Source organism: Notamacropus eugenii, chromosome 1, assembly GCF_028372415.1.
Source record: "Notamacropus eugenii isolate mMacEug1 chromosome 1, mMacEug1.pri_v2, whole genome shotgun sequence".
In the NCBI taxonomy this organism is placed as follows: domain Eukaryota; kingdom Metazoa; phylum Chordata; class Mammalia; order Diprotodontia; family Macropodidae; genus Notamacropus; species Notamacropus eugenii.
The window spans coordinates 307,143,163-307,162,978 of NC_092872.1; the positions used below are offsets into that span (position 1 = coordinate 307,143,163).

Here is a 19,816-nt window from a genome sequence, read left to right on the forward strand (position 1 = left end):
GCAATGCCATGTGTCCAGGTCAGTTTATGGAATATTAAAAATCACTTTACAATGGTAAATTCTGTATGGGGTAATTAGTTGCTGAGTGACACACAGTTCAAGGAAAATCTACACAGATGCATCACAAATCAGCTATCATGCAATATAAAGGAGGAAAGAAGGGCAGTTGGGGCAGAGAGTTGCCTAATTAACCTAAGTTTAACTGTTAAAATGAGATATTCTGCTGCTTCAGGGAGATTTGCAAATCTTAGGCCGATGGGAACTGAGCTCAGCTCAGGATAAGAAATGCATCCACAAGGAAACTGTCAGGTTTTATTTTCAAATGTTGTTCTAGAAAAGTGAGAGCTTATATTGTCACATCAAAGGACAGCTTTAAAAAAAATTGCAAAACATCTGCTACTCAGAGACTCTTTTCAAGAAAGAAAAAAAGAGCCATCTCAGCCTTACATTCAAGTGTTGGCATAGGTCAGACAGAAATGCATTTGGGGAAGCATATGGAAAAAGAGAATTTGTAAGAGGATTACCTCCCACCATGGGGAACATGCACATCATTCCTCCTAGAGAAGTTAATCATCACCTTTCTTTTCACATCAGGACTGAAACTGAATCATTCTTTTAAGTTAGACTTGGGGGAAGGAAGACTGACATTTCCATTCCCAAGGCTGATGAGTTCCATTCGATTCAGATTCTTATTAAGGGTCTATCCTATGCAAGACACAGAGTTGGGGTCAAGGAGATTAAAAAGATGAATTAGACACAATTTCTTGCCTCAAGGAGTTTACAGTCTAATAATAGAGACTAAGACAAGAACACAAGTAGCTTGAATAAATAAATTCAAGACAGACTGTGATACATGCCTTAAGAGAGGCATCAGATCAAGGAAATGTCTTAATCTGGATTCAAGAAGGGTCAAATTAATGAGAGAATGTCTCTACTGAGGATAAATAGAAGGCTAACTAAAGTGATTAGCATTTAATCTGAGCCTGGAAGAACAGGTAATATTTTGGCTGGCAGAAGAAGGGAACAGGGCATTCAGATAGCATAAGCAAAGGTTCAGAAAACATATTCATGTTATGCTTTGTAGCCCAGTTTGGCTGAGGTATGGGATGTGTATAGGGAAATATTGGGAGATGAAGAACATAACTCATTATGTTTCCCTCTAACCCCTTTTCTCTTCCAAACTCCCCTATCTCTGTTGACCATGACCGCAATTCTTCTGGGTTTGTGATCTCTGAATAACTCTCATTTCCTCACAATTCTTCACTCCATATATCCAATCTGAATTGTCAAATCTAGCTGTCTCTACTTCAACATTTCTTACATCTGAAGTGGTTTGCCATTTCCTTCTCCAGCTTCTTTTACAAATGAGGAAAATAGGGCCAAAGTTTCACAGTTAGTGAAGTGTCTGAGACTGGATTTGAACTCACAGATATGAGTCTTTCTGATTCCAACCCAGTGCTCTATCCACTGAACCACCTAGCTACCTGCCTCTTCTCACACAGCAACCACTTTAATTTAGGCCTTCATCATTTCTCACCTTGTGAGAATTATTACAAAGACTGTTACAAAAGTCTCCTAATTAATCTGGCTTCAAGTTTCTTCTCATTCCTCTCCATCATACATGCGGTTCCCAAAGTGACATTCCTTCAAAGCAGATCTGATAATGTCGCTCCAATATTCTAATCAACTCCAGTGCTTTCCTCCCTATTGTCCCTAAAATCAAATATAGTTCTCTGTTTAATTGTTTAACTCATTAAACAAACTTGCTCCAATCAATCTTTCCAGTCTCATTACCCCACCCCCAGTCCTGCACTGTACTACTCAGACAAGCTCAAGCTTCATTCCTTTCCTAACATACACATTCCATCCCTAGTTTCATTCCTCTGCACTGTCCTTTATGCCTAGAATGTACTCCCTCCTTACTTCTGCCTCATAGAATTCCTCTCTTCCTTCAAGACAAAGTTCAAGCACCACCTTCCACATGAATTCTTTCCTGATCCCTCCCCAAATGCTAATGCCTTCCCTCCCAAACTATCTTATACTTAACTATTTTGCATTTGTAGTTATTCTTTTTATATTAATTCTGTATGTAATTATATGAATATATATATGTGTGTGTGTGTGTGTATGAGATACCTGTATATGTCTCTGTCTCTCATTCAGAATGTAAATTCCTTGAGAATAGAAATTGTTTTGTTCTTGTATGCTCAGTGCCTAGTACACACAGTGTCTGATTCATAATGGGTGCTTAATAAATGTTTGTAATTTGACTGAGACAAGGTTTGAAATGTAATTTAGGGTCCTATCATAAAGGATCTTCAGTGCCAGGTAAAGGAGTTTCACTCTGTTCAGGAGACACTGGGAAGCCATGAAGGCTGATGAGTAGGGTAAGTGATACAATCAGAGTAAATGAATATGCAGGCAATGTGTAGGTCACTGATGTCAGACTCACATAGAACCGAAGGCCACTAAACCATAATAGGGGTTCCTACAGATGGATATTGACTTAGAAAACCACATGTTAACATTATCTGTGTTTTACTGTTTTTATTTATTTTGTTAAATATTTCCCAATTACATTTTAAGCTGTTTGTGGGGCATATGGCACATTTTGTGTAGGATGTTTCAAGGCAAGAAGAGCGTCCAAAAGGAGACCTGCTAGTATGATCTCTTCATAGGCCAGATGACTGGGGGACAATGATGGCCCGAACTACAAAGGTCATGGTGGGGATGGAAATGATGGGACAGGTACAAAGGACACTCCAGTGGCAAGATTGTTGAGACTTGGCAACTTAATTAATTTTGTGATTAAAGAGGGGTGACTAAGGTTTCTAGCCTAGAATTAACAAAAATAAGGAAATCAGAAAGATGAATTTGGGTTGAAATCTGCTAGTGGATATTGATGCTGGTTTGGATGTTAAAGATATTGGCAAGATGGCCAAATGGAGATGTTCGTCAGGTAACTAGAAATGTGATACTTGGAAAAATGGAAGAGGGAACAATGCTGAAAATAGGGATTTATATCCCTGTATTCCATAATTGAATTACACTTCCAGAAATAAGAATGAAAGAACTCACCAAGGGACTATAGAATGAGGAAATGATTGAGGACCAATACTGGGAGAGATGAAGAAATGACCAGGAAGGTACGAGAACAAGGAGAGTGCAGTTTCACAGAAACCAACAGAGGAGAAAATCTTTTCTAAAGTGTAAGGTATTTGAAGGTAGGAACAGGGTCATTTGTTTTGCCTCTGTGTTCCTAGCACTATCATGGCACTTTGCACACAGTAGACATTAGTAAATGCTTAATTGAAGCACTTCTCTTTACGTACTATGCACTCCAGTTAAATTAAAATACCTCTTGTTCCTTCATCTTGTATTGCTCTCTCCCACCTTTATGCACACCATCCTTCATGGCTAGAATATCTCCTTTCCTCAATTTTTACTTACTGGAATCCTTCCCCACTTTCAAGGCCTAGCTCAAGTGCCGCCTCCTCCATGATGCCTTCCCTGATCCCCTCTAACTGTATTATATTTTTTACACATTTTTTACCTCCCTCCACTCCCAAAAGAATGCAAACTCCCTGAGGACAAGGACTGTGCTTTTTTTTTTTTGGATTCTCAGCAGTTAGCATAGCATCTTCCTTGCCTGTTTTTTTGTTGGGGGTAGGGGCAATCATTATAACAAATACTCATAGTCAAGCAAAACAAATTTGCATATTGATCATGTCCCAGAAATACGAGTCTCATTCTGCAATTTGGGTTCATCACTTCTCTGTCAAGAAGAAGGTAAGATGAAGGCATACTGTCAGAGGAAGTCAATGCCTCTGCCTCCAATACCTCCAAAATGAATATGAAATGGGCTTAGGCCATAGAAGAGCTTGAAAAGCATGTCAGCAGCCTGCTAAAGGAGAACCAAAAACAGGCTGAGGAAAATGACACCTTTAAGAAGAGGCTACCTCAATTGGAAAAAGAGGTCCAAAAAGTCAATGAGGAGAAGGAGGCTTTAAAAAACAGAATTAGCCAAATGGAGGAGAAGTTTCAAAAGCTCACTGAACAAAATAGTTCTTTAAAAGAGAATCAAGTTCAGGGAAGGTAATGACAATGAGATACACCAAGAAGTTACAAAATAAAACCAAAAGTTTGAAAAATAGAAGATAATGTGAAATGTGTCATTGGAAAAACAACTGACCTGGAAAATAGATCCAGGAGAGACAATTTAAAAATTATGGGACTACCTGAAAGCCATGATCAAAAAAAGAGCCTAGACATTATCTTTCATGAAATTATCAAGGAAAACTGCCCTGATATTCTAGAACCAGGGGGCAAAATAAATATTGAAAGAATCCACCGATCACCTCCTGAAAGAGACCTGAAAAGAGAAACTCCTAGGAATATTGTGGCCAAATTTCAGAGTTCCCAGATCAAGGAGAAAATATTGCAAGCAGCTAGAAAGAAACAATTTGAGTGTAGTGAAAATACAATCAGGAAAACACAGGATCTGGCAGCTTCTACATTAAGAGACTGAAGGGTTTGGAATAGGATATTCCAGAAGTCAAAGGAACTGGGATTAAAACCAAGAATCACCTACCCGTGGAAATGGTCATTCAATGATATAGAGAACTTTCAAGCATTCATGATGAAAAGACCAGAACTGAATAGAAAATTTGACTTTCAAACACAAGAACCAAGAGAAGCATAAAAAGGTAAACAGGTAAGACAAATCATAAAAGATTTTCTAAAGCTGAACTCTTCACATTCCTACATGGAAAGATAATATTTGTAACTCTTGAGACTTTTCTCAGTATTTGGGTAGGTGGAGGTATTACACACACACACACACACACACACACACACACACACACACACACACACACATAGACCAAAAAATTAAATAAAAATTAAGGGGTGAGAGAAGAAAATACTGGGAGGAGAAAGGGAGAAATGGAATGGGGCAGGCTATAACTCATAAAAGAGATAAGAAAAATCTTGTTCAATGGAGGATAAAAGGGAGAAGGTAAGAGGGGAAAAGTGAAGCTTACCCTCTTCACATATGGCTTAAGGAGGAAATAACATGCTCACTCAATTTGGTATGAAAATCTATCTTTCACTACAGGAAAGTAGGGGAGAAGGGGACAAGTGGGATGAGGGGGATGTTAGGAGGGAGGGGCAAAGGGAGAAAGGAGTAACTCAAAGTAAACACTTTTGGGAAAGGACAAGGTCAAATGAGAGAATAAAAAAAAAGAAGTAGGTAAGATGCTTCATCCTCAGTCCTCTAGAATTGTAAACCCAGGTCTTTTTGTTGTGTATAGAGTCCAAGAGTCATCTAGGTGGCACAGTAGATACAGCATGACTTAGAGTCAGGAAGACCTGAGTTCAAATCAGGCCTCAAACACTTAGAAGCTGTGTGACCCTGGGCAAGTCACTTAACCCTGTTTGCCTCAGTTTCCTCATCTGTAAAATGAGCTGGAGACAAAATGGCAAATCACTCCAGGATCTTTGCCAGGAATACCTCAGATGGGGTTACAAAAAGTCCAATACAACTGAAAAACATGAACTAAAAGAAGAGCCTAAACCTCTATCTACTCCACCAAGCTGCCACTCATTCCTTGCCCACAAAAGACAACTATTGTATTTTATTGTTTCCAGCTGAAGAGAATGGTAGTGAATAGAACACTGGAGTTGGAGGTAAGAATAACTGAGTTCAAAACTCACGTCAGATATTTTACTAGATGTGTGGCCCTGCACAAGTCATTTAATCTATTTGTAAGAATTACAGGATTTAGAACAATAAGGAGGAAACTAAGACCTAGAGGGGTTAGAAAACTTGTCCAAGGTCATGCAGGCAGTAAATAACCAAGGTGGGATTTAAACCCAAATCTTCTAACTCTATATCTAGCACTCTTTCTATTCCACTACACAACTTCCTCTGTGCCTCAATATCCTGATCTATATAATGAAAGGGTTGGAATCAGTGGTATCTAAGGTCCCTTCCAAATTCAAATCTATAATCTTATAATTCCATTACCTACCAGCTAGTGAGGGCATAGGTCAGCTACTTAATTCCCTGACCCTCAGTTTGTCTCATCAATAAAATGGGGGTAAGATACCATGGCTAAGGGTTCGAATGCAATAATGTATGTAAAATACTTTATAAAGGTCAGTATTAAGCTGAATTAAATGTGAAAGTTGGAATACCAGTACTAGGTCTATATCTCAAAGAGATTTAAAAAAAAAGAAAAGGACCTATGCACACAAAAATATAACAGCTCTTTTTATGCTGGCAAAAGTTAGAAACTGAAAGGATGCCCATCAACTGAGGAATGGCTGAATAAGTTATGGTATATGATTGTGATGAAATACTATTGTGCTGTAAGAAATGATAAGGAAGATGCCCTCAGAAAAACCTGGGAAGACTTACATGAACTGTTGCAAACTAAAATTGGCACAACCTGGAGAACAAAGGAACAGCAATATTGCGCTATGATGAACTATGAATGACTTAGCTATTCTCAGCAATACAATTATCCAAGAATAATTCCAAAACTGCTATCCAACTACAGAGAAAGAACTGATGAATTCTGTATGTAGAGAGAAGTATACTTTTTCATTTTATTATTTTGTGTTTTTTTTCTCTTGATCTATGTTCCTTTTGCAACATGGATAATGCAGAAATGTATTCTGCATGACTATGTATGTATAATCTACATCAAAATATTGGACTTGTCAAGGAGGGGGAAGGGAATTTGGAAAATTATAAAAAGCAAATGTTAAAAATTGTTTCTACATGTAATTGAGAAAAAATAAAATAAAAACATCATTTTAAAAAATGTTAAAGCTGGAAAGAATGTTCGAGATCATTAAATCCAACACAATCATTGTATAGATTCAGCTTTGTGATTTTAAGGAAATATTATCATTGGCAACATGAACCAAGCAACTGAGCTGAACACTGCATCTACTCTCTGGGTGAAATACTAGAAAACACACAAAGCCAAAAGAGAAACAGAAAGAAAGATGGGATTTAATGGAATGCAAGAACTTTCATTTTACATACTTAACAGGTCCCAGACAATGCTTCACACTTTGTTGCAAGAACCATTACTGCCATTAACAGGCCATTAGAGCACCTCAGTTCAAAACCTCCTAGAGCAAGAAAATAACTTTAATAGCTCGAAGAGCCTGGGGCTGATCTGGGATTGCAATCTGTCTACTGCCTGCCAGCTCTGTCTGCTCCTCTGATTTCTCTGAAGTCAATGTGCCAGATTGCTCAAATTTCGCTTCACTACAATCTGATGTTGCTTCTTCTGCCTGAGTAGGCTTTGGGTGCTGTCATGCCATCGGACCATAAGTGGACCCTAAGGGTGAAAACACTGAGCTTTCATGTAACATGATAAAAATTCACAATTCTAAATCACTCTAAGATTTGCAAAGCTCACAACTACCCTGTGTGGTAGATACATAGTGCAAGTATAAGTACCTCCATTTTACAGATGATGAAACTAAAGCACAGGAAGACTAAGTAACTTGCCCATGGTAACGTTCCTGATATTGCTGAGTGGAGACCCCTTCTCTTTGTCATCTTTGTACTTCAAGTAAGGACTGAGCTGGGTTAGTCACTCCTTCAAACACATTAAAAATGGCAGAGGCTGTGTTATCAGTTCCAACACTGGTTCCCATTGGATTAAAATCACAGTTCCCAATGCAGAGTGCCATCCCTTCTAATCAAACTCTCATGTTGTTTTTAAATTGGGGCCATTAAAAGTAAGGATGTGAAGTAGGATTCAAATTTGGATCTCATCATGCTGAATCTGTCACATTATCCTCTGTAATATTCCCACCCTTCCAAAGCTGGGAAGTAAGTATCATAGCCCTAGCCCTCTACTAGTATACAGCCATGTTGAATACTATAGATAACAATGATTTAGGACTGGAGGAAGCCTTCACGTAATCTCACAACAGGTTCACTTCTAGGTTGGGTTTCAGTTTCCCATCTCTAACAAGGATTTAATCACAGTGCATTATTACATGGGCTACTATGAGAGATCACATATCTAAAACCACTCTGACCAATAAAGTTCTATGAAAATATATGGGATTGTTATGTAGAATTATGAGATCACAGAATACCAGAGCTAGAAGGAACTTGAGAATGTATCTGGTACAATTCCCTCCTTTAACTAACTGAGACCCAGAAAGATGAAGTGATTATTCCAAGATCACATGTCAAGTAAGTGACAGAACAGGATTAATATTCAATTTTTTCCATAGCATTACAATGGTTCTCAACCTTTTTGTGTCATGGATGCTTTTCACTATCTGCTGAAGTCTATGGACCCCTTCCCAGAATAACATTTTCAAATAATTGATGGAAATACTCAATTTCAGTTAGATGTTAGTAAAAATAATGATGTAATCTTTTTATCATCCAAGTTTACAGACCCCCTGAAATCTATCCACAGACTCATAAAAAAATCACTTTATTTAGACATTAAGAATGACTCTGTGGAAACATGGCTTTGATATAGAACTAGAGATTCTGTTTTTTATGAAGCATCTTAACCTGAAAATGTGGCAGGTGGAAGCCATGCCTCAGAAGTAAAGGAAGAAAAAAATGGTAGAGGATTTGAAAAGCAAGAAGGGGTTCAAGATCTCCTTGACAAGACTAGCTCTTCCACATGTGCCCTTGATCCCATTCTCTTCCATCCTGGGAGTTAGCTTTATCAAGCCTTCCCTCTTTTTTCTCTCCGTTTCCATCTCTTCCTATCTAATGACTCCTTCCCAGTTGTCTACAACCATTCCTAGTTCTCCACCATCCTCAAAACTTTCATTTGAGCCTTACATCTCCTTAAACTGTAGTTCTTTATTAGTCCTTTCTATCAAAACCAAACTTCTAGAGTCTGGCTGTCACCACTCACTGTAATCAACTCACTTCTCATCCCCCTACGATTTGATTTTTCTTTTTTCCCTCACCATACTACTCAAATACCTTTATAATGACCTTTTTTTGTCTTCATCGTACTTGACTCCGCTCCCCTACAGTGTACACACACACACACACACACACACACACACACACACATGCATGTACGCACACACGTACATGCGCTGATGCATATGTGTGTGTGTATATATGTATGTATGTATGTATATATATATATGTATATATATATATATATACATATATATATATATTCACTCCCCAATTTCCTTTATTGGATCATCTTCTATCTCCCACCCCTTAAGTAAGTGTCTAACCCAAGGCCCCATTCTGGGCCTTCTTCTTCTTTATATTCTGTTCTCTCTGGTGGTCTCATCAATTCCTAGGAGCTCATTTATCAACTCTCTACAGATGACTTTCATATCTACATATCCATTTGTGGTCTTTCTCCAGAATTAGACTCTTACATTACCTTCAGCCATCTCCACTCAGATAATTTATCACCTTTCCCCTAAACTCACCCTTTCTCCAGATCCCTCCCACACTTTGTCATGGGCACTACCATCCTTTCAATCACATCACATCTTAACCTCAGTATGATCCTTCAGTTTTTATCCTTTATTCCCAGATAAATCAAATCTATACCCTTGGAAGTTGAAACTGCTACCATCAAGCAATCTTCCTTAGCGTACTAAGTGCTAAACTAAGAATAAGTTTATTCTGCTATCCATTTGGCTGCTATTTCATTTGCCCTCCAGTCTTGAGGAACTACTGGTAGATGAGATTCCGCATGAGCTTTCCTAGGAATCTGGACTGAGAAATTCCCTCAACTAGGAGAAAGGACCATTTACTTGCTTTTTGGTGCTTTATTCCCAACATTTAAACAGTGCCTTGTGCGTAAGGAGGTACTTAACAAATGTTTGTTGAATTGAATTGTGAGCTGCATAGTGTTGCACAAATGGTTGCTATTAGGGTAACTCATCTTCTAATACAATCTCCAGTGCCAAGCAGTAAACTAGCAGTAAGCAACACAGGAAGGTGGAGGCAGTTCATAGGTGGTATCCGGTGTGCACTTTCAAGAAAATTTCAACAAACTTACAAACAATTGCCTCCTTTCTGATGTATCTAGGGCTCACTTAAATTAGAGGTTTCCATATTATATTCTCTGGGTTTGATTTAATTCAACTAACACTTAAAAAGTACTTCTGGCTTTGTTCCCTTTATTCCTGTTTCTCAGATTGGCCCTGAATAGGACATTAAAGACATTATGAGGACATGTTTTCCTATGCCTCGTTAAAGGGGCCATGCCCTGGCTACTTCTTAAAGAGACCTATTCACTGAATGGGCGTTACCTCAACCTAAGTGAGTTCCTGGATAGACCTTGGTCTAAAGGGGCCAAGGTCTCCCATTGCATCCTGGGTCATCTCCAGTCATCCTGATGAATATCTGGTCACTGGATTCAGATGGCTCTGGAGAAGAAGTGAGGCTGGTGACCTGCACAGCCCTCCCTCACTCAAAACAAAGTCAAGTGCAAGTCATGTCATTATTTCTCTGATGGCATGGTCTTCTTCATCAACAAAGGACGAACACAACAGCAGGATATTAAAGAGGAGCTATTTCATTACACATCAGGAGTAGATATAGGTAACACAATGGATAGTGTTGGACCTACAGTCAGGAAGACCTGAATTCAAATATGGCCCCAGAAACTTATTAGTTGTGTGACCCTGGGGAAGTCACTTAACTTCTGTTTGCTTCTATTTTCTGGAAAATGGAGATAATAATAGTAGCGCCTACTTCCCAGTGTTGTCAGGAGAATCAAACAAAACATTCATTGTAAAATGCTTAGCACAGTATGTGACCCACAGTAAGTGGTACATAAATGTTAGTTATTATTAGTTAATGAACAACTGGGGGGAAGGGGTTGAAATGAGAGGAAAAAAATCTTGTGCTCTCACATTAACTTCCATTCCTAATAGGCTTTGGCAGAGGGCTGGGTAGAGACCCCTTCTCTTTGTCAGCTTTGCACTTCAGGTAAGGACTGAGCTGGGTTAGTCACTCCTTCAACCACATTAAACTGGCAGAGGCTGTGTTATCAGTCCAAACATTGGTTGATCCCATTGGATTAAAATCACAGTTCCCAATGCAGAGTGGCATCCCTTCTAATCAAACCCTTACTTTGTTTTTAAATGAGACCATTAAAAGTATGTTTCTACATCTCATCCTGAACCAAAAAAATAAAGAACATCAAAGTCCACATTAAATCCCTATGATCACGGTCTCCAGACTTGAAAATGGAGCCAACAGATGTCAGAAGTTCAGCCCCTAGGAGAGTTGTTCTATTTATCATTTTGAAGTTACCTGCCTTAGCTGCGCAGGAAACCAGTCTGGTGTGTGTGTCTCGAGTCTGCTTTCATTGCTTACTAAATTAAGAGAATGTATAGTTGGAGCATTTCACAATCTTAGACTTCAACGACTCTGGTATAGGCAAATGAGATGTAGTGGAAAGCTTCCCAAAAGACCTGAATTCTAGTAACTTGAGGCAAACCACTTACCCCTCCATGCCATGGTTTCCTGATCTATAAAATGGGCAAACTGAATGTCAGAGGACCTTTCTGATTCTAGATCCTATGATCTGAACCCCTTTAGCTTACAGATGAGGAAACTGGGCTAGGCCTAGAAAAGTGAAGTAAAGAAAAAAAGAAAGAAAGAAGAAAAGGGAAAGAAAGCATTTTATTTGCTTTTGATCTATTCAGTCTAGATTAAATTTCAACCAGGGGGTGTATTCTATTTCTAGGCATGTATATTTTGCCTGGTTTTTCTGTAGTCCCTCTCCAGGCACTTCCAAGCACAAAATTGCTTTGCAAGATGGTTCCCTCCTGCTGGGTAAATCAACCCATCCACCTGTCACTAGATACACCACAGTCCCCTTTTAAACATAGGAAGCCGATACTGCACAGAACAAAGATAGATGTCCAGATGATCCTCTTCTTTCCCCAAACTTCGAGGTAAAGGTGACCGGAGTAGATTGTGCTTGTATACAGAATAATTTAAGAAGTGAGTTTCATTTAATAAAAGGGGAATAGCCCCTTTCCATTAATTATTTTCTTTTTTTTATAAGCTGGAAGATACACAGGTGGGCTCTTTTTCTCAAGGCAATATTAGCATTTCAAAGCCTCAAAAAAAGCAAAAAAGACTTGTAACAACCAAGAATGTTGCTTATACAACTCTATATTCTGAAAGGGGTAGTCCCCTCCCCAAAAAAAAGATAAGAGAAGGCATGGAGAGATGACCAAGGTTATCCCTCTGATAGCCTGCTGAGAGATACCCTAATCCAAGTCACATATAGGAGTTGTTCGAGCTGTTTTTGGTTTCCTCGAGCTAGGCTAATGAAACAAACCAAAACAAAAGGAAAAAGTCATCAATATAAAGCTTTCAGCATCCAAAAGTTTTCCCTGCAGGAGGTTTAGTACTTCCAATGACTAATGAAGATCAGTCAGTTAGTGGCCCCCTGAGCGCCCCTCAATGGTTGGCAGCACCACTAAGATTCATCTCCCTCGGTTGAAAAGTTTGGGCTTTCCTAGGACCATCTGCTCTCACTTGTAGATCAAGGACGCCTTCCATTTGAGATTACTGCTGTCAGCTTAGTTTAAAATATACATGGGTAAAGTATATGCTTATCTGGCCTGCCTGGGAAGATGTTGGCATGGAGAAACATTGTCTGCTGGTTGATGTCTTAATTTTACAAATTCTTTCTTCTCTTTTTCCTTAGTTACTGTGACAGTGGGAGGCAAGCAGCACTTGCTTGGACTATATGACACAGCAGGACAGGTATATTTTAATTATCTTGATTCTTTATAGTGGTTTTTGGGGGAAGGAGAGGTAGAATTCTATTATAAGTCACATAGGTACAGAAAACCCTTTCCAAGGAAGATAAAAGGAGAGTAGACATACCTTTTCTTTTTATTTTTTGCCAGTTTGCTACTTATGTATATTGACTTCTTTGATGCTTTCTAACTGGGTATTCCAGCTCTTATCCCAGTGCCTTTGCAATGGTTGCCCACCATGACTGGAATACCCCACCTCACGCACCACATCTTGGAATCCCTAACTCCCTCCAAGCCTCATTTCAAGTGTCATCTCCCATGGGAAGCTTTTCTCATATGGCAGCACAGTGGATTAAAGCACTGGGCCCCTAGGCAGGAAGACCTGAGTTCTAATCCAGCCATATTCACATATTAACTATGTAACCCTAGATGAGTCACTAAACCCCTCTTTGCTTCAGTTTTCTCATCTCTAAAATGGGGATAATAATAGCATTTATTGTGAGGGTGAAATGAAATATTTGTTTGTAAAGAGCTTTGCAAACTTTCGAGCTCTGTAAAACTACCCGCTCTCATTATCATTATTGGTTGTTGCTATGCTGATTATTATTTCTATTTCCTGATTCCCTTAATTGCTAGTGCCTTTTCCCATCTCTTTATTTTATCTTGTTTATACTTATCTATTTACATGTTTTATTCCACCAGTAGAGTATAAATCCCTTGGAATCAGGGACTGATTTTCATTGTACCTTTATCCCCAGCACCTACTGAAGTATTTTGTATGTAGTACACAATTAACAAATGTTCATTGGATTGCATAATGATAGCTCATATTCACAAAGGACGTTTGAAGTTTATATCATTTTTTTTTGCTGGTTAAATTTTGTCTTTATTAACAAATGATGTTTCCAAGACCATTACATTGAGATTGGGGGCAGGAAACTGGGTGACTAGGGCTATTTGTTGCTTCTGCTATGCACAGATGAAAGCAAGGTAAGGATGATGGGTAGATGAGAACAGTAATCAGCCTCATTTTCCCTCTCCTCCATCAAGGAAGAACATTGGGGGAGAAGAAAAGATGGATAAGATTAGAAAGGGAGATAACATTTTAGCTAGCAGCGTCCCCCTCCTGATTTCCTGGAGGTAGAAGGAGATGATGACAGTGCTTTCAGAGAGTTAGAAGGAAATGATCCCCATGAACCATCACCTCCTTCCCCTGGAGTGACCGGTGATGTCCCCCTCTAGATCTCCATGCCACCCTCTAAGGTTTGGTACATTCACTAGGTAACCAATGCCCCTAGCAGACATTAAAAACAACTCCACCAGGTAAGTGTTGCAAATGTTATTTTTACCCCCATTTTACAGATGAAGAAACTGAGGCTAAGAAAACAGAAATGACTTACCCAAGATCAAAAACTAGGCAACAAATATGGAACTAAAATAAGGGTTCTTTAAAGCCAAAATCTAATCCACTGTTAATTTCACTGTACCATCATAGGCTCCAAGGAGAATATTCTCCCCATGGAAGAATATCCTTTTATCAAAAAGAAATAAATAACTAATACTATTTCATAATCTGATAAGTAACTTTGGATCATCCCATGTGTTAATTGGTAAATGAATATTGTTTTTTAGTTGATGGACAGGAATAGCATGAGTACCTGAAATCCAAAAATAACACTAGAGGGTTATTTGGTAATAGTCTTCTGCTACCAAAACTTTTTTCTAGAGCTAAGACAGAATGAACTTGATTGGTTTGGGTTTATCTTTCTTTGTCTTATCTCCTCATTTTGTATTACTTTAGAGCTGCCTTCTGCAGCTCTCCTCCTTAATCTGTCTCATATGAAGAGGTGACTTCCCTTGCCAAGGCAAAACCTCTACATGCACAAAAAATCACATTCCATCGACTCTTCTTCAACATATTGACCTATCATTCTCTACCCTCTCACTAATCTTCAATCTCTCACTGTCTATGAGTTGTTTTCCTACCACCTATAAACACACCATGTCTCCTCTGTTCTCAAAAAAAAAACCCTACTTGATCCATCCATCCCTAGTAGCTTTAATCCTATATATTTTCTCATGTGGCTGAACTCCTTAAGAAGGTTGTCTACAATTCCCTTTCCTTTCTTTCCCTTTCCTTTCCCTCTCCTTTCATTCTCTTCTCTGTTTAACTCTTATTCTTTTCTTAACTTATAACTTTTCTTAACTTAACTTTCTTAACTTTTCTTAAAAATGATTTCTGAATTCATCCTTCAACTGAAACTCCTCTTTCCAAAGTTAGCAATTATTTCTTAATCACTAAATTGACCTTTTCTCAGTCTTTATCCTTCTTGACTTCTCTGCAGTCCTTGACATTGTTGATGGCCATGTTCTCGATATTTTCTCTTCTCTCTAGGTTTTTATAGCATTTCTCTCTCCCGATTCTGCTCCTGTTTGTCAGACTACTCATCAGACTCCCTTGTGGATCTTTATCTAAGTCATGCTTACTAAAACTGAGTAGCCCCCAGAGTTGTGACTGAGGCCTTCTTCTCTTTTCCCTCTATACTATTTCACTTGATAATTTCATCACTTCCAATGGATTCACTTATCATCTTTCTGTAAATTGCCTTTTCAGTATCTTGAACTGGAAGGTCTGCAGACATCTTAAACTCAACATGTCCAAAACTGAATTGTTATCTGTCCTCCCCCACACCCACCAGCTGCCTTCTCCATAACTTGCCTATTACTATGGTAAGAGGGTACCACAGTCTTCCCCATCACCCACGCTGGTACCTGCATGTCATTCTTGACTCCTCACTCTCTCTATTCCCCCATATCTACATCCAATCTATTGCCAACTGCTGTAGGTTTTCTTTTCATAACATCTCTCTCATGTATGCCTCCTTCTCTCCTGTGACCCTACCATCATTCTTAGGCAAGACTTCATCATCATATGCCTGAACTATTGCAATAACCTGCCGGCTGGTCTTCCTGCCTCAAGTTTCTCCCCACTCTGGTCCATCCTCCACTCAGCTACCAAATAGATCTTCCTAAAGTAAAGGTCTGACACCCTCTCTCCATTCAATAAATTCTCTCTATCACCTCCAGGATCAAATAGAAAATTCTCTGGCTTTCCAAAGCCCTTTATAATCCACTCCCCCTCCCTCTCTACTCCTCCTTATACCTTACACCTCTCTATGTATTCTTCGATTTAGTGACACTGCACTCCTTGCTTTTCCTCCCATGACACCCCATCCTCCAACTCCAGGCATCTTCACTGGTTGTCTCCCAAGCCTTCCTCATCTCTTCCTTTTAACTTCCCTGCTTTCCTTTAAGTCACATCTAAAATCTCATTTTCTGCAGGAAAACTTTCTAAATCCCATACAATGTTAATGTTTGCTGAGTCTCTCAAATTTTATATATGTATATGTATATGCATATATACATATATGTATATGTGTGCATGCATGTATACAGTATTGTGCATGTGTATATGTGTGTATGGTATGTATGTGTGTTTGTATGTGTGGTGTGGATGTATATATATGTATACGTATGCATGGTATGTGTGCATACATATATGTATGTGTATATAGTTTGTATATGTGTATGTATGTATGTATGTATTGTGTGTATATATGCATGGTATGTGTGTGCATATGTGTGTGTGTTTATATATGGTATGTATTTGTGTGTATATATATTACATATGTGTGTATCTATGTCTTGTTTGATCATAGATGTTTTCTTGTTGTCTCCCCCATTGGACTGTGTATCTCAGGTATTTAGCACATAGTAGGCACTTTATACTGATTTGACTTCCTCTTTCCACCATCAGAAAACAAACATTTACTAATCACCTTCTATGTGCCAGGCACTATACTAATCACTAAGGATGTAAATACAATGAATGAAACAATCCCTATTTGTAAGAATCTTATAGTCTAAGAGGAGTAGTGGTACTGAGGACCTGGGCCATGATCCATAAAGAACCAGGATAAGGAGAACTCAAGGTGAAGTCAAGATCTTGGATACCATCAACCAAAAGTCAGTCCTTGAATATTCCTAGGTTGAGTCTGATTTTTTTTAAAACATTCTTACCTTCCTGCTACATTTGGAGAAACCATAAACCATCAGTTCTAGTTTTCCCAGAAAAGCTTTGATGTCCACCCCTTCCTAAACACAAGTCAAAGTGAAGGCAATGTGGAATAAAGTAGAATAAAGATAAGTCACTTCACATCTCTAGGTTTCTAGTTCTAGGTCTATTACATAGTAATATTAGTATTACTATTACATAGTAGGTGGAAGTTTACAAAGGGCAATGATGGGATTGGACTAGATGATTTCTAAAGTGCCTTCTAGTTCTTGATCCTAAGGAAACATAATATTTAACATTAGCAGAACAGTTAGATGGTGCAGTAGATAGAACATCAACCCTAGAGCCTAGAGGAGCTAGATTCAAATCTGGCCTCAGACACTTAATAGTTAATAGCGTGACCCTGGGCAAATCACTTAACTGCAATTGCCTCCCTCCCCACCGAATGTGTGTGTGTGTGTGTGTGTGTGTGTGTGTGTGTGTGTGTGTATTTAATGTTAGCACCTAACTCAACATGTTCAAAAGTGTCTCATCTTTCATATTGTGTTGACCATCTGGGAAATTCTGCCTCATATTCCCTTTAAAGAAATGCTTCTTTCCTTAAAAGTTTGGTTAAAGTGCTGTGTATTGAAGAAGGATGGGGAGAGAGGCTCCAGGGAAGAAGTAAAGGAAAAAAAGCAGAGAAGGAATTTAATAGAGCAGTTTTTGGCTCTTGCTCAATTTCCAGCTTAGATTTTTTTCTTCCCCATATGTCTTGGGTCACTTATTTAGGTCAGAATCAGCAGGCTATTTAGTCTGTCCAAATTCATACATCTTAAGTCCTTTGGAGTAAACATTTAGCCCTGCTTCTCACCCACTGGGACTTTCCTGGTAATTGTTATTTGCAGTCTTGTATACTCATCTCAGTCTTTTTTTTCACAGTTATCCAGAATTGTGTCTCTTTCCTCTTACACTTGAAAGTTCTTTAGAAGAAGAGACATCAGTTAAACCTATGTATTCATTCTGTGAAGAATGCCACTGTATCAAGCGGCATCATGAATGGGTTAAAGGGGTGAATGAAGTGCACAGATCCAAAGAACAGTGGTCACAATGCACCTTTGGAGTGAGCAAGGACCTTGGAGCTCATCTAGTCTAAGTGCTTGATTTTATAGATGAAGATCCTGGGGCCCAAAGACGTGATTTGCCTAAAACTGCATGGCTTGTAAGGAACTCCACCTAGTTCTTCTGAATTTAAGTCCAATTGTCTTTCCAAGGCACCAAACTCCACAGTAGTGAGTGACTCCCATGGAGGGGGACAGCAAAGGGGAGGGAGTGGGGAGAAGAAAAGATAAGGCAATTCCCCCAGGTCAGCCGCACTAACTCAGGAACTGTGTGTTTGGCCTAAAGAACAACAGGGACAGCAGTGGGGCTTCCCCCTTGGTTCATTTACTTAGCAGAAAATACTATATTTTTTAGTTAGTCCTTTAAAATGGGAGCTCTTTGATTCTTTGAATGAAAGAACTCCCCACTCCAACTCAGAAGAGTAGCTATTAAGAAATTAAAACTGAACAATGCCCTTTGTGTTGCCCAAAGGGAGGAGTATATTAAGTGTTGTATAGGTAAATGTTTAACAACCAACTCTGCAAGACACACTTTTAAGTTTAATCTGCATTATTCATCTTTACCTCATCTCTTTCTTCAGTCTAGACAATCAACAGAACAATGAATTGTAGTCTTTCCTCATTTCTAAATGGCAATGCATAGAATGCTGGACCTGGGATCAAGGAGACCTGAGTTCTCAGATACTAGCTGTATAACCCTGAGCAAGTCTCTTAACCCTGTTTGCCTCAGTTTCCTCATCTGTAAAATGAGCTGGAGAAGGAAATGGGAAACCAGTCACTAAACAAAGATAATAATCTTTGCCAAGAAAACCCCAAATGGGGTCCCAAAGAATCAGACACGACTAAAAATGCTCACACTGAAATTTCGATAAATAGCTTTCCTGGTTGGATATGAGCTGGCTCCAGCACGCCCCTGAATTCACCCCTCTATCACCCATAAGAGATGGTAGGAAGAACACTAGATTCAGAGATCAAAGGCCTGGGTTCAGATCCCTAGTCTTTGAATACTGGTGTTATTTTGGGCAAGTCACCTAATTTCTCTTGTCCTTACAGCAGTTATCTGTAAAATGAAAGGATTAGATGAGCTGCAAAATCTGTTGCAACTTTAATTCTGAGGCGACATGGTGAAATGAATAGAGAGAGGGTGAAATAAATAGAATGCAGAAGACCTGAGTTCAAGTCCTGCCTCTGATGTATATTGGCTGGGTCCCCAACAGCCACCTCACTTAAACTCTCCATGTCTGTAGGCAATTATGTAAGGCAGCTGGCGGAGCTAATCTGTATTGATAAGAGTTTCCACATCATCATAGATCTAGTCCAAAAAAACCAAAACACAAAAATCATTTACTCAGTCATCCAGTCAATGGATGGACACTTATTAAGTGTCCACTGTATACCAGGCACTGTTAAGTGCTGGGAATACAAAGAAAGGCAAAGATATTCCCATCCTCAAATCTAATGAAGGAAATAACCTGCAAACAATTATGTATAAACACCTTGTATACAAGATAAAATCAGACCCAAAGAATGCATTTCTTAGACAGTCTTGAGAATGTCCTATTAAAAACTAGTTTGAAAGTCCTAATGCTACAAGGCATAATAATAGCCACAATCAATTTGTGATGCCTTATTCCTCATCTTATGTCACCAATCCTTCTAAACTGCCTTATCCTTAAAATTGTCCATGTGCTAGGCTCCCATCTTCCTCTTTCCTTTAAGGCTTCTATCACGTTTTATCATTTTTCTTAGCACACTTGTTTTCTGTAGGCTTCAGATTTACTTAATTTAAAACTTTCTAATTAGCTTAAAAATTTTTTGGAGAGTTTCATCATATTTTCCAATTATAACTGAGTGCTCTTTCTGTCTGCTTGTC

At 38.8% G+C, this 19,816-nt stretch overlaps 1 protein-coding gene across 1 annotated transcript in view; it reads left to right on the top strand.

The window, feature by feature from the left end:
* Positions 1 to 19,816, top strand: part of RHOJ (ras homolog family member J) — a 129,442-nt gene that overhangs the window by 75,532 nt on the left and 34,094 nt on the right. The window contains exon 2 of the mRNA XM_072629413.1: positions 12,714 to 12,772. Coding sequence (XP_072485514.1) covers positions 12,714 to 12,772 — 59 coding nt within the window. The remainder of the gene's footprint in view (positions 1 to 12,713; positions 12,773 to 19,816) is intronic.